The 24,994-nt window shown below is 40.1% G+C and overlaps 1 protein-coding gene across 1 annotated transcript in view; it reads left to right on the plus strand.

Moving 5' to 3' along the window:
• Positions 1-19,544, plus strand: part of LOC104410004 (amine oxidase [flavin-containing] B-like) — a gene marked incomplete at its 5' end in the record, with an annotated part of 32,342 nt that extends 12,798 nt beyond the window's left edge. The window contains 12 exons of the mRNA XM_010020058.1: positions 539-643; positions 1,395-1,486; positions 4,323-4,464; positions 5,755-5,904; positions 6,583-6,742; positions 8,656-8,752; positions 9,598-9,651; positions 13,860-13,917; positions 15,595-15,692; positions 16,797-16,908; positions 18,668-18,730; positions 19,148-19,544. Coding sequence (XP_010018360.1) covers positions 539-643; positions 1,395-1,486; positions 4,323-4,464; positions 5,755-5,904; positions 6,583-6,742; positions 8,656-8,752; positions 9,598-9,651; positions 13,860-13,917; positions 15,595-15,692; positions 16,797-16,908; positions 18,668-18,730; positions 19,148-19,303 — 1,287 coding nt within the window. The remainder of the gene's footprint in view (positions 1-538; positions 644-1,394; positions 1,487-4,322; positions 4,465-5,754; positions 5,905-6,582; positions 6,743-8,655; positions 8,753-9,597; positions 9,652-13,859; positions 13,918-15,594; positions 15,693-16,796; positions 16,909-18,667; positions 18,731-19,147) is intronic.
• Between the last annotated feature and the right edge of the window lie 5,450 nt (positions 19,545-24,994).

The raw sequence follows: 24,994 nt of genomic DNA on the forward strand, positions 1-24,994 counted from the left end.
TTTTCCCTGGGTTTGTTTTTGTTTGGTTGGTGTTTTTGCTTTTTTTTTTTTTTGCTTTGAGGATACAAGCCAGTATCAGTTCTTCACACAACTTACCAAATTCAATTTTCTCTCGCACTTAAGTTGAACTTGCAGAATAAGAGGATAGCCAAATGTTTTAAGTTGGATGGGACCTCTGGAGGTCACCCTGTCTACCCACCCTGCTCAAGCAGGGCCACCAAGAGCTAACAGGTGGCCCAGGTCCATGTTCAGGCTTTTTGAATATCTCTGAGGATGAAGACTCCACAACCTCCTGGGCAATCTGTGCCAGTGCTTGGTCGCCCTCACAGTGAACAAGTAATTCCTGATATTCAGAAGGAATCTCCTGTGTTTCAGTTCCTCTTGTACAATCTGTCAGAAGCTGTTACATGTATTGACTAAATTTGTGTTTTTTTTCCAGTGAACACATAACCATTTGGTGCAGCTTCCCACACACAGAAGCCATGATTATGCTTGTGTTTAGTTTTTATGATGTTTTTGTTTGGTTTTCATCTTGCAGGGTAAGTCTTACCCCTTTAAAGGTCCATTCCCTCCTATGTGGAATCCAGTGGCCTACCTGGACTACAACAACCTGTGGAGGACCATGGATGAAATGGGAAAGGAGGTATGGTGTGAAGAATTGCATCTGACTGTCTTAGTTCAGCTTTGCCTCCAGGAGGGGCAGATTGAAGATGGGACTGTGATGCAGAGAGGCAAAGCTGCTCTAGCTTGAACAAACCTGGTGCTGGGAAGAGCAGCATCACCCATAGATTTTGGTGCCCACTGATGTTCAGAGCATGTGTATAAGTGGCATCCTGGTAAGCTCTTCTGAAGGTCATGCTGATGCATGAAGGTCTTACCTTCATATTTCTGAATATACAAACATTAGGGTTTATGCATGTGATTTTCAGCACTTTGCCTGATAATTGCTTAAGTAGTATTTTAAGAGGCTTTTACAACTCAAACATATGTCCTTCTCCATCTTTAAATTCAACTTGGCCATTTTAGTTTACCATCAGTATATGTTTTCCACTGAGTGAGCTACAAGACTTGGGAAGAGGTTGCTGTTGCTTGCATAGGTGAATGAGAGAGATAAGAGATATTCCCCAGCACTGTACTTTGCCTTTCTAGGCAATGGTCTTAGCTCCTAAAATTCTTTTCTATTCTTCAATAAAATAAAAAAAAGACAAAAGAAAAGAAAAAAATCTTAAGCAAACAAACAGCAGAAAACCTAAAAGTATCCTCTGTTGTTTGCTGTATTACCCAACAGCAATTTACAGGGTGAATTACCATGTAAAGATGAGATTGTTTGTGTTTGTTGTCTTTCTTATGCCACTCATTCATCTGCTGATGAATGCACTTTTCTGTCTCCTTAGATTCCCAGCGAAGCCCCATGGAAGGCTCCACATGCAGAAGAATGGGACAAAATGACTATGCAAGATTTCATAGATAAAATTTGCTGGACAAAGTAAGAAACTATGAAATAGCTTATATTTATATACCTTGCAGCTCCAAATAAACATTACTGCTTTGCAAACCGATATAGCTACCACTACAATACAGCTATTTTAAAGAAATCAGGTGAGAAAATCTTGTAGTAACAGACCACACCACCTGTCAGCACACACAGTAGATTCTGTTACATTTCCATAACTTTTAGACTAAAATAAAGATAAAATGAAAATGTATTTGGGGAAGGTTACTTCTGAAGAGATGGGTAGTACCTTCATCTGTTATGTACATTTTCCCTGTCCTTACTGTGTGTTTAACCTTTAAAAGAAAAAATGCCCTGGCTACAGCAGGTTTTGAATGAAACTTTTGATGGAACAACAGATGTTTATTTTGTGCTGGACCACCTGATTTTACCAAAGTGCTATAAAAAATAACACTTGTCTTGGAATAGCACTAAATCACTCTAACACCCATCATTCTATTGTTTAACTGCTGCACTATATACCACCCAGGGAAACGGAAAATGCTTCCTTTTTTTGTGTATACATCAAAGCAATTTTTCTTTACTTGCTACTCAACAACAGGTTGATCGGTTTTCTTTGCACCGAAGAAAAAAATCCATTGATTCTGCCTTGCTGTTAGGCAGATTGATTTCTACAGCCACCTCTTCAGAATTGCTAAGCACCCAACACAAGGCTGCCCCGAGCCTGCATGAGCTCTGTGCAAAAGCCTGCTAGCACCCACTCAAGCTGACACTGTCATTGACAGGGGCATTTTTTTATGGCCTCAGCCAGCCTCTAGAGGACAAGAAGATTATTGTTAATGGACAGAAGGCTCTTATCCAAAAACTTTCAATCTTCTGGTTGTTTTGGGTGACAGTTGCACGAAAGGATATAGAAAGCCTTTCTTGTTTGTGTCATGGTTCATGTTCAGTAAAACCAAATATAAATATCTGCTGGTGGTTCTGCTAGCCATCTGACCATCTGATTTGGTAAGGAAGTATACAAGTTAGCAAACTGACACACATTGGTAGTAATTCAATATCGAATAGCTCACGTGACTACAATCATATTTTTTTCGAACTTTGATGGAATAACATTTGACATTTTCCCTGAATATTGGCATAACTATCAGCCTCCCTCAGTTCCAAGATGCTTTTCAGATTTTATATGTGCATCTCAGCTTGATTTGCCAGTATGTTCAAGATTCAGGTAACATGCCATAGAAACTTCCCACCCTGGAAGGTAATGTTCCAGAAGAGTAATCTTCTGCTGCTTACTGTCTGTCATCTAACAGACCATACAGATTTGCTCTTAGCTACAGTTGCATGCTGGAAATACCCTGTGTGCTCTTGGTTGAAATCATACTGCCATTTCTAGGTAGAATACCAGGAGAAACTGGGGAACTGCAACGTTGAAAAGCAGTGGGGGAAGGTGGCAGAAACTGAGAGAATTTAACCACCATCTAATAGCTTCTGCTTATGAAGTATTAATACATACATATACTAATTCTTCCATTAGACAAAATATCTTTCAAAGTTGATTGTATTTTACAGTATGTTTATACAGGCAAAAATTGATAAATATTTTCTGTATTATTTTTGGCTATCAAGAATGAAACCAGAATGCACCTGTATTTCAGAAAATGGATCAGCCTTTTAGTCCAGTGGGACTTTGCATTTTTAGAACAGAATATGCCTTTTTTCTGTGTAGATCTACAGCTGTTTGAAACAGTATGTTTGAGCTATGCTTTTCACTTTTTTTTTTTTTTTGGTCAAAGTTCAAAGACTGAAAAGAGAAGGAAGCAACTAAAAGCAGACTCTGTTCCATTTGGGAAGTTACTGATTGCCTGATGCCTTGCGTATGAAACAGCAATCACAATGCAGTTAAGCCGAGCATTTCTTGGTCCTCTCTGTGTCCCTTTAAATTCTTCCTGAGAGTGAGGCAGAGGAAATATTTGCTTCTAACAGGATGAATGTTTCCCTAAACCTTAATTAACTCCTGTCTTGGTGTAGCCCAAAATCTTGTGCAGGTTTATACAGTAATCTTCAGAAGAGCTGTTATGAAAGCACCAACTAGAGGACTTTTTTTTGAGACACAGGCCAGTTTTCTCTCTCCGTGTTCATTACCACTGGCTACCAGGCCACCGTTTAAATTACTAAATTGAGGAACCAAAAGTATCCCTTCCCTTTTTGTTGCCAAGGTTTTTGCATGAATGTGTATATACTGTTTCTTCGCTATGGCTTCCTATTCACATTTCTTTCCTTGTCATGTTCCAGCTGCATCACCCTCCCTGAGCACACCAGAGGAGCAGGCAGTAAGGGGATGCTGACTAATCCAGAGAGTTTAGATTATTAGCTTAGAAAAGATCCCTAACTTTTTTATGACGAATGTTGGATAATCTCCATGCTGTGTGTTTGAGGGATAGGCATGCAGCAGGTGCAAACAGAGCTGCAGATCCTGTATGTAACCCAGGAACAATGGGAAGACATGGTGGTTTTAGAGTCCAGTGAAGGCAGGAGGACTTGCTTCCCTTAATCCTGAGTCTAGAATGACCATCTAACTTTGCATTAGTAGCATAAACTGACTTAAGATTTCATGGGCTCTTGTGTCTCCTGGAGCCCTAATTTGGCTGGATTACAGCAGTACTTGATTAACTTTTTTTTCTTGTAGGGTTACTTGAAAAATGTTGCATAAAAGGAATTGATAGTTTCCTACTTCGACTGAAATTAAGGAGTCCTTTACTCACAGTGAAAGAAGAGGTTGCCAAAGACAGTCTTACCCCTACTCAAGAGCAATCTTGTCACTCTTCTCGGGTTTTTTAATTAACATACTTTATTATGTTTGCTGCAGTGCTGCCAAGAGTTTTGCAACTCTGTTTGTGAACGTGGATGTTACTTCTGAGCCCCATGAGGTCTCTGCCCTTTGGTTTTTGTGGTACGTGAAGCAGTGTGGGGGGACAACAAGGATATTCTCAACGACCAATGGAGGACAGGTACTGCCAGCCATCACCTTCTGCAACTCATGACAGGCCCTGATTTAACTTCATTCTTCTGCTTGAATATTTTAATTCATAGGGCCAACTGTGATATCCATGATTGCGAGCCAGTAACACACTGATAACTAGTTCTATTAATTAACATGTTAATCTGGATCTTGCAAAACTAGTGTTAAAGGCTGTTCCTGTGCTAATGGCATTGGCCCAAGGATCAGTAGGTTTATATCTGTTCCTGACTCTGGCTTCCTTTTGGGCTCTGGTTACAACATGCACTTTGCTTTACCATGTTGAAAAATGAAAGTTTTACTTATGCTTATTTCTGTCACGAGGCTGAAGCAAGCCTTACCACTTCAGAAGCACTTAATGGAGATGGCAATGTTAGCTGCACGAGTGTGGAGAGCACTCCAAATTAATGCTGAAAACGCAGCCCAGAGCTGAGTTCCTAAAGGTGCAAGCTTCCAAGGATTCAAACTGTTAAGATTTTAAAATTAGTCTGAGAAAAACAAATACCCCTGCTTAAATATGATATTGCTCTGAAATTTTTGAAATCCAGTATATTAGTGCTGCTTCTAACTTTTTAGAAAGTAAAGATACTACTGATGATCTTCATGAGAAATGCAATTTTTGCTAATTGTATGACAAATTATATTTTTCGAAATGCGAATTATTTAATCATTAATAAATAAAATACAAATACATTAAAACATGATAAAATACATAAATATGTGCAGATAAGCAAGAATTACAGATAATTTAACTGTAAATACATTGAATAAAATATTATTTGTATTAAGTTAGAGGTGATTTGAGTTTGAATTAGGTTATATTATATACTGCAGGAGACATTTTGATGTGAGCTACATCACTTCTTATACCTTGTTATTTATTATAAGGACTGGGGTTCCTAATTCTGATACACAGACCTCTACAGCGATAAGACTGAACTCAGAAAAAGCTTTAAAAGTTTAAGCACTTTTCAGTAGTCTTGCTGATTCACACAGGTCTGTGAAATCCATTTAGAGACCACATGCGAAGGGATTTTCTCATGAGGTTACTAATACTTCTAGTTTTGGCTGGCAGTCAAATATGGGAAGGATTTGAGGAGCTCACCGAGATATCCACTGATGTTGATAGGTTTTCCGGATGAGACTGCCGAATTTCCCAGAAACGTTCTGGTAACAACAGAATGGAGTTTTTTTTGAACACCAAGCAAAACATTTGTATTGATGCACTTCACAAGCACTATTCTGCTGAGTCCGCTTTGCCAAGTTATTTTCTGTGTTTCAGGAGAGGAAGTTTGTTGGAGGCACTAGCCAGATCAGTGAGAAAATAATGGAGCGCTTGGGAGGCCGGGTGAAGCTGAGGAAGCCAGTCATTCGCATTGACCAGTCGGGTGAAACTGTTGTAGTGGAAACCTTAGATCATGAATTATATGAGGTAATGAAACCTCTAACATTTAAGCAACTGTTCATGCTGGGATGGCTAGAAAACCTTTAGCTTTTCCTTTCTGACTTCTCCAAAATCCTGCACAAAAATGTAGCAGAGATGTAAGTCACTGTGACAGAAAGTTGTACTTTCTGATTGTCCCAAAGAAAGAGCAGTGATAAAGCTTGAAAGTGATGCCTGAAAAGCAAAGTGTGTATTCAAACTCATCCTTTGCTAGCATCCCTTCTTTGTGTTCAGTTACCTTCCAAAATAAATGATAATTGTAAAGTGAACACAAAAATGTAGCTTAGTAATAACCTTTCTGTGCTTGCCTACCAACACAATGTCTTCTCTTAAAGACATTGCAGGTGTTGCTTCCAAGTTGTAACAGAGGAGTCCAGATGGAAGGGAGACCAACGGACTCTTATAACACAGTGCTTGGTTTTTTATAAGTGCTGGGGAAAGAGCAGCTGCCCATCATTCAAACAGATGGATGTCTATATAATGCTTGTTATTTAATAAGCAGGTTTTTGTGAGGGTTCAGTTTTGCAATTCTTACCCTAAACGCCAACATTGCTTCAAAAGACACACCCTGCAGCCTCCCCAGATGCCTGCCAATCTCAATAGAACAATATACTTAGAATGAAGTAGTGGAGAATATATTTGGCTTATATATAATTTCTTTTCCAGGGCAAGTATGTGATCAGTGCCATTCCCCCAGCTCTTGGTCTGAAGATTCATTTCAACCCACCTTTGCCCCCAATGAGAAACCAGCTCATCAACCGAATCCCTATGGGCTCAGTCATCAAGTGCATTGTGTACTATAAGGAAACTTTCTGGAGGAAGAAGGGTATTACATTTTAATTGAAAGGAGTAGTAAAGACAGAGAGAGGGAAGAGGGTACATGGTAATGGGGTAGATTTTGTGTTTAGAGGATGCTGGACCTTAGAAGGAGAATTTGTACACTTCTATGCCATTTTTGCCTTCCCCTATTTGAGAAACTTGAGAAATTGGGAAAAGAGGAGGATGGGGAAGTAAAAAGAAGGAGGTAAGCATGAAGGGATAACTCATGTATGTCGTTTGTTGCCTTCATTGTTCTTTGTTATCCTTTCCTTTCCTTTAGTGGCACCTGGCTATGAAATGAGCCTCTCCCACTTTTATAGTAACATAAAAGGTACAAGTGATGTGTGATGGAAAGAGATTTTATCCCATCAGTTGTCAGCCTGCAAAAATTCTGCCCTCTGGATGCACTGAGCAAGATTAATTGAAGGTGTCTTCACATCTGCTATTGGCAGGGACACCTTCCACTAGACCAAGTTGCTTGAAGCTCCATCCAACCTGGCCTTGTACACTTTCAGGGATGAGGCACCCACAACTACCCTGGGCAACCTTTTCCAGTGCCTCACCACCTTCATAGTAAAGAACTTCTTCCTAATATCTAATCTAAATCTAACCTCTTGCAGTTTAAAGCCATTCTTCCTTGTCTTATTACTACCTGCTCTTATAAAAAGTACCTCTCAGATTTCTTGTAGGCCCCTTTCAGGTACTGGAAGGCTGCTCTAAGGTCTGTCCGGAGCTTTCTCTTCTCCAGGCTGAACAAGCCCAGCTCTCTCAGCCTGTCTTCATAGGAGAGGTGCTTCAGCCCTCTGATCATCTTCATGACCTCCTCTGGCCTCGCTCAAGCAGGTCCACATCCCTCTTGTGTTGGGGGCCTGAATGAGCCGAATGCAGTACTCCAGATGGGGTCTCATGAGAGCATAGTAGAGGGGGAGAATCACCTCGTTTGACCTACTTGCCCATGCTCCTTTTAATGCAGCCCAGTGGCTGGCTGCATTGAGCTGCAAGTGCACACTGCCGACTCATGTTGAGCTTCTCATCAGCTAACACTCCCAAGTCCTTCTCAGGGCTGCTCTCAATCCATTCTCCACCTGGCCTGTAGATGTGCTTGGGATTGCCCTGAACCAGAGGCAAGACTTTGCACTTGGCCTCATGAAGGTTTGTACTGCCCCACCTCTTGAGCCTGTCAAGGTCCCTCTGGATGGCATTCCTTCCCTCCAGAGTGTTGACCATACCGTAACACAGTTTGATGTCATTGGCAAACTTGCTGATGGTGCACTCAATCCCACTGTCCATGCCACTGACAAGGATGTTAAACAGCGCTAGTCGCGATACTGACCCCTTAGAAATGCCACTTGTCACTGATGTCCCCTTGGATATTGAGTCATTGACCACAAGTCTTTGAGTATGACCATCCAACCTTGCTAGCCAGGTTGCAGAATAACTTACTTATTTATCATGAATTCGACAATAAGAGATTCCTTTATTGACTTTCTGTTTTAAAGATGCTTGACAAGAATTTGTTAATTGTCAGGACATCTCAGATCTAAACTTTCTCTTCTAGAGAGGAACAAGCACCTATCTCACTCGAGCGCTAGGTCCTCTCTAGAAGACGAGGTTTAGATCTGAGATGTGTGCTAATCTTTGTCATTTCATGGGAGTCACATTACTTCTTTTTTAAATTGTTTCTGTTCTCCTTTCCTTCATCTTCATATCTACCCGTACTAGAATCAGAGAATCAGACAGAGACTGGGAGGAACCTCTGGATGTCATCTGGTCTCATGCCTTGCTCAAAGCAGAGTGAATTAGATCAGGTTGTTTGGGGCTTTTTCTAGTCGAGTTCTGAGTATTTCACAACTTCTTGGAAGCTCATCCCTTTGTTTGGATACATGGATCCTAACTTCTTTACCACCTTGCGTTTAACAGGGTATTGTGGTACCATGATCATTGAAGATGAGGATGCTGCAATTGGTTTAACACTTGATGATACTAAGCCTGATGGCAGCTTTCCTGCCATAATAGGGTAAGAGAGAAAGAAAGTGTCAAGATTTTTTGTTTGTTTTGTGAGTTGGTTGTTTTGGGGTTGTTTTTTTTTGGAGGGGGGATTTATTTGTTCTTGGTTGGTTGTTTTTTTGTAATTTTGTCTTAGAGGCAACAATTGAAATGGGGAAACCGACTGCTTTTGAAGGGAAATACTTCAAAATAGTTGAAGGGTTGAGTTTCTGAAATGAATTGAGTATGTTCTATAATTTTTTTTTTCAAAGAAAGTTCTCTCTGATTTAATTGCTAATTAAAAAAAAGGAATTCTGTTTTTCTTCTTTTTCTCACTCTCATCTTTTGCCTTTTTATGTGGCAAAGTCAAAAGTCAGAGAAAAAGAAAGGAAGGAGGAAAAAAAGGGATGATTGCAGAAATGCAAAGGTTTTTCCAAATATTTTGTCTTCCCCAAGTCTTCCAGTTCTTTAAATGAAATTTTTTCTAGAATTATATTTTGTTTTATTCTATGTTTTATAATAGCCAGAGAGTATGAGCAATCTTAGAAAGTTTATTAAACATTAATTTCCAATTCAAGCCCAGGCTTTACCTCTTGTTGCTATATGCTTGCCCCCACTGCTGTATAAAATTAAGTTCATTAGGAAACAGCTCATACAAATATTCTAACCTGAATCTCAGAGTGGTTCTTTTCACACTGAGTTCTGCAAGTAGCAGGCAGAGAATATAACATTTTCCAAAATACCCATTCCACCTCTCTGCACAGAGACCGAAAGCTCATACTATGAATCACAGCATCCCATCACAAGGTGTTGGCATTTTAAATAATGCATGAAATGTAACATAATGGAAGTAAATTGTTTGTGGTCTTCCTATAGCTTCATTCTTGCTCGGAAGTGTCGAAGACTGACAGGCCTCACTAAAGAAGAAAGGTAAGTACAAACGCTGGAGATCCATGTGGACATGAGTCAAGATTTTGTTATAAATGACCAGAGCAGGAATAAAATGCCCAAGTTTGAAGGAAGTTGTCTGTAACCTTGTGACAGCAGGCAGACATATCACTTTAAGCAAGAAGATACCTAACTTAGTTTTGGATTAAGTTCTGATTCTCCCTTTTCAGCAGCGGTTCTCTGCTTATGTGACTCTAGCAAAAGAACTGTTCTAAGCTGCTGCATTTGAAAGTAGTGTAGATACTCTGCTGTCCTCATGGGAAAGTGTCCAGGGCCAGCCTCTTTCCACCCCAGTGCTAGCTCTCTGGCTTCCTGTAAGTGCACTGAACTTTTGTCAGAAGGGACATGTTTGGCCACTGTGCTTCATTTCTTTTCTAATTACCCTTGAGGGTCCTTTCAGCATCTATAGCTTAGTGCAATCTTGAGGCTGCTATAGGTGCCATGAATGAGTTCACAGCATTGTGAAGGGGTCAAAAAGCTGCTTCCATCTCTCCACCCTCAGTTTGGGAAAAAAAATGCCCTTCAGACACAGATGAAGGTCTTTTTTACTGTCTTCTTGAAACAAAACTGCACACACTAGTGCTTTTTGGTTTATTACTGAAATGGAATTTACAAAGTAATGGGATTTTTCCATCACACTGATTCACAGTATCTGATCAAATTAAAAGCTGCAAGTAGAGAGTGTGGGTATGAAGAGAGCCTTATTTGGACATGGGAAAAATACATTTGTTTTTAAAGCCATAAGAAATACCGTGTCCAAGTAAACATTATTACAGTAATAACTAGTCTAACTAGAGAAAATGTAGCCATCTCAGATTAGCTTTGCAGGTAGTCTGGTGGCCTGTGGATAATGAGTCTGAATGGGGCTGTTAATATCGCTGTTAATGTTTTCAAATGGCAGCCTGGTACCACAGAGCGCTTTTAATTTTGGCAGGAATGGACAAGGCAGCCTTTTACTCAGCACTCAGGTTTTGAGATAGACTCCCAGCAGGTGACCAATGATAAAAATAGTGTAGTATTCTGAAATTCAGTGTGCCCAGAATTTTAAGCCATCAGAAACACCAAATAGTGTCTTACTCTGTGTGTCAATGCACGAGATACAACTGAGCATTTGCAGTATTTAAGAATGGCTTCTCTTTCTGTGAAATGAAGTGCTGTCCTGACTGTGAGGCACCATGAAGGAAAGGTTGCTTTTCCCTAGGCATTAAAAGTATTAGCACAATTATCTGACTCTGTTGCTGCCTACAGCCAAGTTTTAAACAAAAGGAGTTTAAACTCTTGTGTTTAGAGGAATAAACCTCAGACTAGGAAGGACTTTGCTTTGGTAAAGAATGGCTATAAATAGGTTAGTACCTGATAGATGGTACCCTGGTGTAGGGGTACCCCTCTGATTCCTGCAGTCTTGGCCACAACCAACCAAGGTAGGAACATTCTAGGCTGCACTGCAGCTCCTCTCCTGCACGTGAGCACAAGTCTCCTTAAGTGGAAATCAGGGTCCAGGAGAAGGCAGAACTTGAACCTGGACCTTCTCCCAGCATATGCTCAGGGTGCAACTAGTTTTTGTTGTTTATATGGGGACTAAGGTGTTCATAAACGAGGGATCTCTTCTGAGGACAGGCTTCTTGTGGCACGCTACAGAGGGTGCATCTCGCTGAGATGCTATGCTCACCTATCAACACAATTTGAGCTCTCCTTTTATCACGTTGATGACAGGGTAAGGTTTCTGGTAATCCTTGGATATGAAGAATAGGATGTAGAGTCCATGTCAACTATCCTAAATCATGGCTGGGAATGGCTGTTCTGGGAGGGAATGAAAGATATTTTAGAGCCTAAACCAGACTGAAAGGAGTAAAACTCACTGCTGCCTTCCAGCTGGTCTTCCCAGGCCAGGTGCCAATGAGTACAGTGGTTAGATTGTGCCCTACCTTTCACAGCTGTGCAATGAAGGTGGTGGCATCACACACTGCCATGGATGGAATAAGACACCAGGGAGAAGAACTTAAAGAACTGAGTGTTTGTCTGCATGTGCATTTCTTCCACACCAGGCACAGTGTAACTCTCAACAGGACCTAGCTAGGTAGCTCCAGGCATAACATTCTTCTTACTTAGTGCTGGTGGCAATTTCACAGCTGAGCCTGGAGCCAAGAAATAGGGATTTTACTCAGTGTGTATTCCATATGTTCTGTGCTAGCATTAACCATAAATACATAAATAAGTATTAATTTAAACTGTTCTAGGACAAAAAGCACAGATGTTGCAGAGACACCAGTTCATCTGCAAGGATTGTTCTTATTAGGGGGAATGTCCTCAGTGATAGATAACTGTTGGCACAATTCAATCCTTTAGAAACTGCTTTTCTGTGGTGTTTTTTTTTCCCCTCTTTTTTTTTCTTTTTTTCCTTTTTCTCTTTTTTTTTTCTTTTTTTCTTCCTTTCTTCTTTTTCTGTTAAGTAATACCTTACTGATGAATAATCTCTTTCAAGGTTGAAATTTCTTAAAAGTCTGAAGATGCCCTTGACCTGAAGCTTAACCTTTTCTTTTGCATGACTATCTTTAGCTTTAACTATATTAGAAATGTATTTATCAATCAGTGGCGCACTTGCACCTTCTTGGAGTCCTGCAGTTGGCTCTACATAAGAATCCCTATCAGCTTCTGGTATGCCATTCCCAGGCTCCCTGGAGGGTCTTCAAGTCAGGTGTGGAAAAAGGGCAGGGCACAGGCAGATCTTAAAGGGATCCATCTAACCCCTGTTGTGGTGCTGGCAGGAGCAAAAGCAGATGGGTCCCAAGGTGATAACCTGCTTTCCTGTGGAGCCCTGTGGTGTTATCAACCTGCCCTAAAAGCAGGAGCTGGTGGGCACATGGGAAAGGTGGTAGGCAGACCACAACAGAGGCTTTACTAACTCACTCTGTTAAAATGGCTTTAGTCTGTTCAGACACTGCATTGTCAGTGCTGGTGGTCTGCAGGGTGTGGTGGTCATCATCCAGAGATGGAGAGAGAGATGGAGGAAATGTTCCCTTTTGTTATGGCTTCTGCTGGATCCATTACACCTTTGACTACAGAGGGATGTTCATACGTATAGATCCTGCAACTCTCAGAGCCCAACTGGCCAGTCACTGGGTCACCATGCATTTCTGCTTCTGGAGCAGGCTGACCCTTGTCCTCTGCCTCTGGGCAGAAGGAAGGAGCTGCTTCCTTCCACTCTGCTGCTGTTGGGCTTGACACATGCCAGCAGTAAAATCATCCCAGGGCCATGGCTCTTCCTGAACTCTAACAGCCTTTTTCTTCTTGCTCCAGCCCCCATTTGCACAGGAGGACCTTCAGGTCTTCCTGGTTTGGTTGGGTTTTTTTGTTGGTTTTTTTTGACCCTCATCCCCTTTCTATAGCATTCTTTGAGTTCAGCTGCTCATAGGTATAACTTGCCTCTTGTATAGCTGGGTTGTTTCATCAGCAGTGTCCTGGGTTCCTCGTATACTGATATAGCTGCAAGTATAGCCCATACAGTTACAGAGCTGGGACGGCTCTATTCCTCTGCCCAGCATGGCTACCTGTGGAGCACAGGAAGTAAACTTCCAGAAGTAAACTTCTTTACAGCATTGTGTTTGCATGTTTGATTCTCATAATTGTTAACTATTATTTCACCTCAGTCTTCTTGTGTTTGGTATTTGGTGCAGTACAGTAAGACCCAAAAGCTTCTAGGAAAAACGTAATTGCCCTTGGGATTTGCTGTAGAATGAAGTATATTCATGGGTTTATAGACTCATAAACTAAAACAGGAGGAAATTTTCTAGATACAGAAATAAAGTACTGATTCCCTGAGAGCATCAGTCTATCAATACCTGCATCTTCATAGGAACAGACCATATGTTAGTCTATGTGCTGAGACAGAAAAGTACAATGCCTTACTACTTCATTTTCCTGACAGCCTGGAGGACCTTTGGATAATGATTGGATTTGGGCTACTAGAGGTATCTTAAGGGAACAGCTTGCATTAAGCTGGTAAGCAGCACAGGAGTTTGAGTGCGTTATTTCTAGTGATCCAAAGGCTGATCAATTAGGATAGATCTCAAAAAGCTGGAAACTCAAGATCAAGCAATATTAATATTTGTCCTCTCAAAACTAGGACATATTAGAAATGATTTGTTTTGTCTTTCCTCACACAGAAGTCTTCTGCTGCTTTTCTCTTGCAGGAAGACAAGGCTTTGTGAGCTCTATGCGAAGGTTCTGGGATCAGAGGAAGCTTTACATGTAAGTACAAAAATCTAAAATATGGTGTCTGTTATCAGACTCCTTGAGGAAGGGAAGGGCAGAATCAAACCGAATGCAGCAGTGGTCAGGAACAGTCCTGTGTGGTGTTTTGGAAAAGGTATCTGCAATGGGAGCACTTGCTGCACCATGTAGAGGAATGGAGAGAAGGTTATGGTGTCTTCGGTTGTGTTTGATGGTGAGGATAAGAATGAGCTTATGAAACAGTTAAAAGGCAGATATGCTCTTGTCCAGCTTCACAGGTGGCATTCACAGTGCTTACCACCATACATCTCAACTGTTTTCATATGTTGACAGGCTTGCCTTTCCCTCAGTCTATGTTGAGCATAATGTTTCTTCTGTCTTTCTAGTTGCTAAGATCCATTGCTGCATGTGTTGTTTGCTTTTTGTGTTGGCTTTTTTTTTTAGCTGGGTAGTTGTTTTTGTTTGTTTTATTGGGTTTTTTTGGGTTGGTTGTTGGGTTTTGTTTGGGTTTTTTTTCATTTTGTTTTGTTTTGTTTTCCCTTGCCTTCTCTTCTGTGTAATGGTAAATATAACTAACTGATAGGATTTGTGTGTCGTGGTTCAAGCCCAGCCGGCAACCTGGAACCACGCAGCTGCTCGCTCACTCACCTCCCCACCTTCCTTCCTCCCCCTGCTCCCAGAGGGATGGGGAGGAGAATCGGAGGAATGTAACTCCCATGGGTTGAGATAAGAGCACTCCAGTAACTAAGGTATAATACAAACCACTACTGCTACCAATAATAATGATAAGAGCAATAACAAGGGGAGAGGGTACAACCGCTCACCACCCGCCGACCGATACCCAGCCCGACCCGAGCAGTGATCTGGGCCTTCTGGGTAACTCCTCCCAGTTTATATACTGGGCATGACGTGCTGTGGTATGGAATAGCCCTTTGGCCAGTTCGGGTCAGGTGTCCTGTCTCTGCTTCCTCCTGGCTTCCCCTCCTCCCTGGCAGAGCATGAGACTGAGAAAGTCCTTGGTCAGAGTAAACATTACTGAGCAACAACTAAAAACATGGTGTTATCAGCGTTGTTCCCAGGCTGAAAGTCAAAACCACAGCCCTGCACCAGCTACTAAGAAGGAGAAAAATTGACTGCTGTAGCTGAACCCAGGACAGCGTGAATGTTTGGCTTATGTGATCAATGGCATTTATCTTCTAAGGGCAATTTTACACAAGTTAGATGTTGTAGACACCTATATCAAATTTGCATTATTTAAAACACAAAGATATTGTATGTAGAACCATACAAATGCTATACTTGTAATTTTTAACAGTATATATTTATATCCAGTGTACATATTACAAGTATTATACCTGTGTGTACCAGAGGTTAATTTTGCTTTACATGTCTCAAAGCATAAACTTGTGCTCAAAGCATACATTTACATTGACAGGTAAGAGGATTATGTTCTACAGTGTCCAGATTCGCTCTTTTTTTTTTTTTTTTTCTTTTTAAATAGCTAGCAGTGTCTAAAATTAAGGCTTATTTTGTCGAATCCATGTTGCATTAAAAGATTTGTTAAATGTGCTCCACTTTTCAGACATTGACGTGCAACAAATCATAAGCTATTTTTCTCTGCTGTCTCCTCAATTCTCCTGATAGCTTCCTCAGGACTTTGTCTTTTCCTTGAGTGAATTAATCTCTGTTTTACAGCCAGTGCATTATGAAGAGAAGAACTGGTGTGAAGAGCAGTATTCTGGGGGCTGCTACACAGCCTACTTCCCACCAGGCATAATGACTCAGTATGGAAGGTATAGTGTCTATTTATAGTGGGCTTTGAAGTAGTAAGATAAGACCAAGTTAATAAATATCCTCAGGAAGGGTCATAAATCCTCTGTCACTGTTCGCTTTATACCTTTAAGATCACTGGGGAATATTTTAAATAGGTATTATAATCACTTGTCTCAGTTGGGCTTTATGATGGATGAGTACAGTATCATTAGGGGTTTTATTCACTTCTGTTATTCAGTGAATACAACTGAGTAGCAAGAGAGCTAGAAAGCTTTCACAATGTGTTTACAAAACTAGGTTTGGATATTTGAGATTGGGGTTACCATTTCTGGCATACCTTTAGTTAGTATTTTATAAATAAATACTGACAGTTAATTCTTGCCAGCATTCACAGTAATGAGTGACTTCTGTGGGCTGTTGCTTTACCGTTAGTAGTAAACGCTTAATATAGTAATCTGTGTGCCATTGTATTCAGTCTTCTCTGACATAATTTTTTACATGAAAATAAGATTTACTGAAAAGGAAAAGGCTTACTGGTCAGACTGATTATAGGGTTCAGATACATAGCTTTTAATGTGATGACATAGCCCTTCTTTTGAGGTATAAGTTTACACAATTTAAAAAGAACTGAAAGCAATAAAGCAGTTGTCATGAAGAACATATGGAGGCCTTAGTATTTAAAGTAATTGCAAATTCTGGCAAAAATAGAGTAAAAAAAAAAACAACCCCGCCACCACCAACCAACACCTTGTTTAATTAATTACTTGTTTAAATTTTAATTGCTTGAAATATTGTGAGGATGTACTTCAGAATGCTACACAGTGCCAATAATGCCTAGCATTGGTATTTATGATGCTGGCTAAAATTGTGAGATAGAATAAGTTTCAAACTAGTTGTCCTTTACACATATGAGCAGTGTAAACATTTAGAAAATATGAACACTGGTGTGTTTACTGAAAGAAATGAAATGCAACGCAGACTCCTCCTCCAGCTCAACTCACCCAAACTTACTCTCTCTAAGTGCTTGTTGTTACTTAAAACACTTTTATTCTAACATTAACCCAAGGATTTCAGTTATCCTTCCTGATAATGGCTGATATGACTTACTGCTTGTCCTCCCCCAGGATTATTCGGCAGCCGGTTGGCAGGATCTATTTTGCTGGCACGGAGACAGCCACAGAGTGGAGTGGATACATGGAGGGGGCTGTGCAGGCTGGAGAAAGAGCAGCCAGAGAGGTACAAATGCAAGCATAAACCACAGGGAACTGTCAAATATCCTATGGAAAATGAAAGATCTTCTAGTTGGAGGTAAAATGGGAGCTGGATGTTGACAGATTCAGGTGTTCTGGAATTTTGATGCAAATCATTGTGAAGAGGACAGACTTCAAAAAGGATGAAGGTTTTCCTGAGTGCAAATCAGTGATTTGGAATGCTTAAGAAGGGCTCTGGCTGTTTTATTAAACTCTTTTCTGTTTCCAGGGATTAAATCTTTTCTTAATAGAACAGTCCCAAATTCCCACCGAATCATTTTTTTCTCAAAAATGGTCACTTCATTAGCCACTGTACTGAGATATCATGGCAGCCTCATTAGAAACAGCTCAGTTCTGCAGCTCTGCACACCAAGACAGTCTCTTCCTCAGTTGTTTCCAACAATACCACTGACAGTGACATACTGTTGAGACAGCCTTACATAAGGTCATTAAACAAGGACTTAAATATTTTTCTTCTGAAAAAATGCCAATTCCTCAAGCATTCTCAGGAATATTACAGTTTATGGAGCAGCAAAATATATTTCATCTTTGTTTTATGAGGTGAAGGGAATCTCATGGCTAAAAAACTACAATATTGGAACAGAAATTAGTGTGAAAGGAAACAAGAGTTTGTCTAGCCCATAACCCTGCCCCAAAATACAGGGATCAATTGTCCCAGGAGTGAAGGTACCTAACCTTTCCCTTAAAACTTCCAGAGGTAGTGCTTCTTGACCTCTCTAATGTAAGGACATTACAGCAGAACCTCCGTAGGCCTCAGCAGAGAAGTTGGCAAGTGAGCTTGATTGGCAAAAACGTTTTCCTTTCCTCAGTTACTTGTGAAAGGAAAATACGCTTAAAATCTGGTGCAAGGGTGTTTCTCACTCTCCTGTATTGAAAAGTTGACAGGGTTCATGAATCTTGTCTGGAATAAAAGCACATCATAAAAGAAGTCGAATCTTAAATCTACAAGTGCCTGGAATAGGAAAAATAGTATTTCATAAACCTCTCTTCTGTTTTACTGCAGAAGTTAATCTTGCTGTCTTCCATAACTACCATTCAGATAATCCTTGCTAACCTACTGGTATCTGGTATCTTTGATACTTTGAATGGTTAACTTTCCACTGTGAAGGTTTTCTTTTTAGTCTTGCTCTTCTCTGGATGAAAATGGTGATCTGTCATCACTCACAGGATTCTGTTCCTCTTCCTACATCGTGGTAAAATTTGTAAAACAAGCTAATCCTGGTTACATAGCTTGCCCATGCTGTAGCTGGTTTATGCATGGCTAGGTTGGATGGGGCTTTGAGCAACCTGGTCTAGTGGAAGTTGTCCCTGCCCATGGCAGGGAGTTTGGAACTAGATGATCTTTAAGCTCCCTTCCAACCCCAGCCATTCTGTGATTCTATGTTCTATGCCTCACTTTGCCATGAGTGTATACTTAACTCTTAGATACTAGTTCCCCGTGGGACTAGTTGAGTTCCAGTATCTGGCATAGACTAACTAAGCATAGTAAGATTTTTCTGTTACTGTTTCTATTTTCCACTAGGAGGAATGTCTTATTAAATACCAGGCCTCCCCAGAAATAAGTTGTGCAAGGGTTGAGTCTTCTTGTAAAATCTGAATACAGAGTGATGTATGTGCTCAATTGTTCTCTTCATCATGCTGTTTAAAAAGAAAAATTGAAGCCAGCTCTTTTACCCTTTCAAAGGATGAATGGTACTTTACTGGAGTATGTTATTTATTTACAGATACTATTTGCTATGAGGAAAATCCCAGAGAATGAAATTTGGAAGCCAGAACCTGAATCAATTGTAAGTCTTACTGTAGATGAAATGGATTATTTTTTCGTGCAGTTTTTGCCTATGATGTAAAATTTTGTTGGCCATTTTTATTTAATTTCACTATATCAAAGCCACCATAAACTTTTCCTTACTCAGCAAAACTGCCCTTCCCTAAACAGGAGCATGCTATAAACTCAGAAAGGATGCCCATTTGACAACTCTGTAGCAGGAGATCAGAAAGAGCTACACTTCTTAACCATGCTATGAAACCTTTCCATGTGTCTCCTCTTCTTCCCTTTAACTGAGCAGAAAATTTTGACACAATGTACTTTTTGATAACACAAACTGCTTTAATCCAGTTCTGTTTCTGCCGTAAGAATCTCTATTTACACCCTACCTCTCACAATGGAAATAATGTTATGTTGGTAATGGATGCTCTCCCTGCAGGATGTTCCAGCTTTGCCCATCACTACAACCTTCTGGGAGAGGAACTTGCCGTCTGTGCCAGGACTGCTAAAGCTGATTGGATTTTCCACTTCCTTCGCCTCTGTGGCTGCAGCTGGGTTATTTGCCTATAAAAAGGGACTTCTAGTTCGAAACTGAAGAAGGTGCCAATGCAAAGCCCCACACTTACTTGAGCAGTTTTGGTTTTTTTCAGAGGGTTTTTTTTTTTTCTTTTTGGCATGTACTTCTCTGTCTCCAAAATAAGATCAGGACTGGGGAAAAGGAGAAGGCAGTAGAGAGAAGAGGCTGAAGGGAAGGGATAAAGGAAGGGGATCCATATTGAAAAAGAACCCCTTGAATTCAGGCCTACTTCTAGCAGTACCTTTTTGGTTGTTGAATTTGTAGGATACCATGTCAAGCATTACCACTTTGAGGTTTGTATCCAGATCCAGATCTCAGAACAGAATTGACAAAATACCTCTCTGAAGTCTGTTCTGACGAGACTTCCAGTTGCTTTTACACTTAAACCTGAACTAGACCCTGAACTCCAAGTCTTCACAGGCCCTTCCATTTCTAGTTGTAAACAAAGGATTTCTGTCTTCCTGTGCAGTAGAGTGAGAAAAGAAATCCAGAGCTTAAAGAATAATTAACTAGTTCATGCAAATTGCTGGTAAGGATCTTTTTAGTGTTTTTGTTTTTCACTCTGATGTACAGAGCCCAGGCAGCACCTAACAGACAAGAGAGGCTAAATTTATCCATCCAAACTGTGCAAGTGTGGCCATAGGTTGCTGGCATTTCCAGCGGCATATTTGTCCTACAGTAAGTTCAAGGACAATGTTTTTACCGCCTTTGGCAATGTGGTTGAATTTCAGGCTCCACAGCTTTGTTCACATTGCCTGGAACATCAGAACTCATCCACCCCTGTGTGGGATTGAATCTCCTCTGCCTAGAAAATTGGCAGGCTCCAGACAATAGCTGATATGTACAACAGTATGGCAGATCAGGCTGTTGGATCTGAGTGTGCCAATGTACACATACAACCTTTCAAACCTGTTTTGCCCTGTCTGACATCTCTTTGCCACCAGGGTCCTCTTTTTAGCTCCCTAAGTTGCTGCAACATAGCAAGAGAACAAATTAACCTCTGCCTACCCCAAAAGGTTGTAAAGACCTCCATTAGAATCCTCTTTTACATATCTTTTTCTTACCACCTGCCTTTCTTTCATCTACCTAAATTTACACTTTGGATACCTTGAGGCTGTCTGTTGCCTGGTAGGGCACAATGGACTTGAAAATACAGTATAAGCATTATAAAAATCTGACAAAACCCTCAGCTTAACTGCTGCTCAATACTTGCTTCATGCTGAACACTGCTTAGCTGATTCAGAGCTTCAGTCTCTCCTAACAACCATATTGATGGGATTAGCACTTCCACTTCTGCCTGCTGTGCTATGTTGTACTGACTGCACTTTTGGTAACTAATGAAAGATCTAAATTATAGAGAGATCAGAGAACCATGGTTAAGATAGTCACATGCAAGTGCTTCTGCCCTCCCTCCCTTGGTACCTTTCAAGCAATGTAAAAAGAGAATAGAAAAAAGAAGAGGGGGGACCCCAACCACCAAAACCTTACACGCCTACCTGTCAACATGGCAGTACCTTGTTCTAGGTATTTCTGCTGTTTTTCAGGTACACAAGTATAGCTGAGAACAGGATTGGGTACACATGAAATCTGAGATGTCTGGAATTTTCCTGAGCCTGTTTGCTGCGCTTCTCGTTTCAATCAGTGCTGATTTATATTTAAAATATTACATTGTAGTAGAAAGCCATGGAGGGAAGTACAGTAGTATATTCAGCAACTAGTGTGAGCAGAAGGTAGAGGAACTGTATCACCAGTCTCAGGCAGACTCTTTGGGCTACCATCTGATCTTGCTTGTGCAGAGTGGTACTTCATTCTCCAAATAGTCCCATGGAAATCCACTGAACCACTTATAAAGATGTAATATTTGTTAGCAGCACATCAGTTTCTGGCCCTTAGGTTTGACTCTTTTTAACTTGATGTGCCAGTTAAAAATCTTCTTGTAGCAGCAGTTTGGATTTTATCACAAATGAATATCCTCGTAACAGCCTTTTAAAATGCATAGGGGAACTTTTCAGACATAAAGATCTTTGAGTCAGAAGAACAGTGCGGCAGTGTACATATGGCCTTTCTCATTGTATCACATAGAGCAGTAATTGGCTGAGACATTTGCCTACCACAGTGTGCTTCTACATGGCTTTCTCTCTGTGATTTATTTACTAAATGAATTAGGAACTGAAAGCTGAATGGGTAAGTTCAGAGCCTTTGTAACTCAGATAATTCTCGGGCCAGAAATAAACATAGGAATCTAAATTTGGGAAGATAGTTTTAAAGTGTTGACCCAATATTTGTAAGTGCTAGACGGTGAATACATACTTAACATATAAAGAACTACCGCATTTGAAGATGATTTCTCTGCCAAAACTGTTTGGAATTTGAGTCCTGCTTCTGCCCTAGAAATAGTCTGCAGGTCTCTAAAGGGGAGCAAATCCATGAGACTATTTAGGATAAATTGGTTTTATTCACGTCTGATATGTGTATTCCTTTTTTTTGCTCCTGAATCTGGCAGAGGTTTTTCCCAGTCTAACAAGACAATGTTGTGTGTCATAAGGGCAGAAAATCCAAGGAAAAAAAGAAGTATAGTTAAAACTGAACTGAATCATAACCAAAGCTTTTAATGAGAAATTAAATCTATATAAATCTTTCTTAATCTTAGTTTCAAAGTCAAACAAAACTAAAAAAAACCCAGAAAAGCAAAACACAAAACATTTCTTATGTTATTCTGCTACAACTAAAAGCAGGTGCATCTTAAAATCTCAAATTAAATTTGGATTCTCTGAGATTTCTAGCCAAATCTGATGGAGCTGGGAGTTCTGAATTGCAACGTCTGTATTAGCACTCAAAAGTCTCTGTCTTCTTCCTTCCAGTCTGCCAAAGCCTTAGGAATGATCTCTTTGTCTTTACAGCCGTATCTTGCTGTGATGATGCTGTGGAGTTTATTGCCACCATGGGATTAAAAAGAAGGATTTGCTGCTGTTTTCTCAACATCTTCCACGTAAAAGGAATATGTGGCACTTTGTGTATGTGGATGCCAGTGTGATGAGAAAATTGACAAATGTAGGTAGAGAATCAAGATGCTTCCCCATGGGTGGAGGGAAGTGTTAGCACTGGCTTGCATTTTTAAAATTCCTTTGTGCCAACCCTTTGAAGAGAGGAATGAAGTCTGGTTTAATAGGTAACCAGTCATGCTATATTATTAATTTCTTAATATAATTGATGAAAAATCTGCTATCATGAAAGTTCCAGCAGTTTACCAGCTTCATAAAATGTATTATAGAACAACCATGGAAATAATTGTATTGTCTCTTATGAACTGATTAGTGTTATCATGCGTATTTTGTAAGGCTCTTAAGAGTTTGCAAAAAAAAAAAAAAAAAGAGATTTACTTGCTTGTACACTGTTCTGATAGCAACTGTCTATTGCAAAGAATGTTGGGTAACGGCATGAAAATCTGTGTTAACCAAAGTGCTTGAACGCTAACTGTATAAACTACAATAAGAAGGAGGTGAGAGATCTGAGGCCGCCCCTTCCTTGTCTTTAACTACTGTGGTTCTTTTCTCAGTGACGATTTTGACTCCAAATAGCACATCTACTATAAATACAACAACAATAAATGTTTGTAAAAGACATTAATCACAATTAAGTATACGTCTGAGCATTGTCCATCACTGAAACCCAAGGCCTGGAGTCCCTTTGGTGGGACTGTTGTTTCACTGAGGTAAACTTTTATAAAAATGCAGAAATTTTAAGGTGGGTTTTTTTTTTTTTTAAGACATAAAAGCAAAATATTTGTGAGGAAGAAGAAACTGCATGTCCTCCAATAGTACGTGGATGCAAAAGGTAGCCAGGATGAAATAACAACAGATCTGCCCCTGCTCTCAGGCAAGAAGCAAAGCCACTTAAATTGCAGATTGCAAATGCTCACAAATAAACCTGACCTGGGTTTAAATGAACTAACATTACCTCTCCCATCTCCACGACCTTATGGTCACCTTGATCTTACAATCTGTTGTTCAATAGAGATAAAAACGTGGTGGCCAAAGCAGTCTTGCTTTCGAAGTATCTCTACAGTCAAGTTGTTTAGGCGTTGTCATAGGCTGCCGCTTATAGCGTGTCTCCTGTGGTCATGTACAGGTCAGTGTTCAGTGATGCCTGCCTCTGTGTTTTGGAAAAAAAGAGTGACTTCACTGTGCAGGAATATATATGCTGTGTGTGTGATGAATTTGTGCCTTTTATAACTGTAGCATTTTCTCAAGTGCCTCTGTGGTGACTGTCTCCCTTGGTTTCCTTCTTAAGCTCCCTTTTCAATAGACTGCAGATATTTTTATCTGACAGCTGTGAACTTTTTTTAACCTTAATTAGAATCAATAAATATTGTCATGTCACACTTACTGTTTGAGGCTTTTCTTTTGTGCAAGCCCCTTTTGACTTGGTTGTGATGGTTATTACTTAGTAACACAACATTTTGCATTTCATGCTGAAGCCAGTGAGTTATCTTCAGTTTCTCTCATTTAAGACAGCTTCTCATTTAAGACAACACTTTAAAGAAGGAGAGAAGGATAAAACAAACCCCCAAAAATAATTAAAAAAACCCCACCAAAACCAAACACACTCCCCAATAATAATTATTCCTAATGCGTAGACAAGCAACTGTCTTACACTCAAAATTATGTTTATTGTTCTAGATGGATTTAAAGTGTCCCTGTCATAAATATACCTCTCACAGCACCTTGTTTACCAGAACATATATTGGCACGGACTCATTTTATAGCTGCTCATAAGAAACGAGGGCAGGTGGTGTTTGGCTGTAGCTGAACATAGGAAGAAACAGATCTTGTACCAAATACTGTGTGGTGTAAACATAAAATAAAATGGAAGACAAAACAAACAAAAATTACTGGCTTAATTTCATCCAGCAGCCAGTGTCAGTGCTAGAGAAAGAACGTAACTGAAGAACAAATTCAGTCTTGGGAATGGACCTGTGTTTCACAAAAATATGAATACCGGAAAAAGCATAACCATCCATGTGAAAAACGCGCCAAAAGCATGTGAAGCTCTTTGTATAGGCTTAACTTTCAGTATTACTTACAAGTTATAAAGGAGCACAAATACTATGAAAGCAAATATCCTCAGCTAATCCTTTGCATGCTCTATAAAGCATCCATTTCCTAAGGAACATATTGGAACCAGCAACACATTTCACAGGCCCTCAAAGCAGCTCACAAATGGTTATGACTCTTAAACGTTGCTGCCTTGTGTCATATTTGAATTATCTCTTTAACCCTTTGTTCAGACATCCTGTGGCATCCCAGAGGAGGTACTGAAATAGTAGTAGTAGTAGTATTTATTTATTTACAAAGCTTTCAATGTGCAGAGACTATGTCAGCCAGGGAGCGCTTCATTATTTCCACCAGCCCAGTGTAGAGAAAATTAATTTGGACAAATTAATACAGCAGAAATACATTTTGTAGAACATCTATAGAAGATAGTAGTATGATTTCCTGAGAAACCAATGCGGAATCCCACTTGTTGTTTAGGAGAAGATTGGATGTGTTTGCAAATTATTTGGCTAAACCATACAAAACTCACTTCTAGTATGAGAATTGAGGATTATTTTTTCCTCTCACCTTGTATAATTATACCAATCTACTGATCTGAAGCAAATCCTGAAACATTTGAGGGACTAATGAGTTTTGCCTTGTGGCTTAAGGCAGG

Source organism: Nestor notabilis, unplaced genomic scaffold (assembly GCF_000696875.1).
Source record: "Nestor notabilis isolate BGI_N333 unplaced genomic scaffold, ASM69687v1 scaffold9840, whole genome shotgun sequence".
Classification (NCBI taxonomy): domain Eukaryota; kingdom Metazoa; phylum Chordata; class Aves; order Psittaciformes; family Psittacidae; genus Nestor; species Nestor notabilis.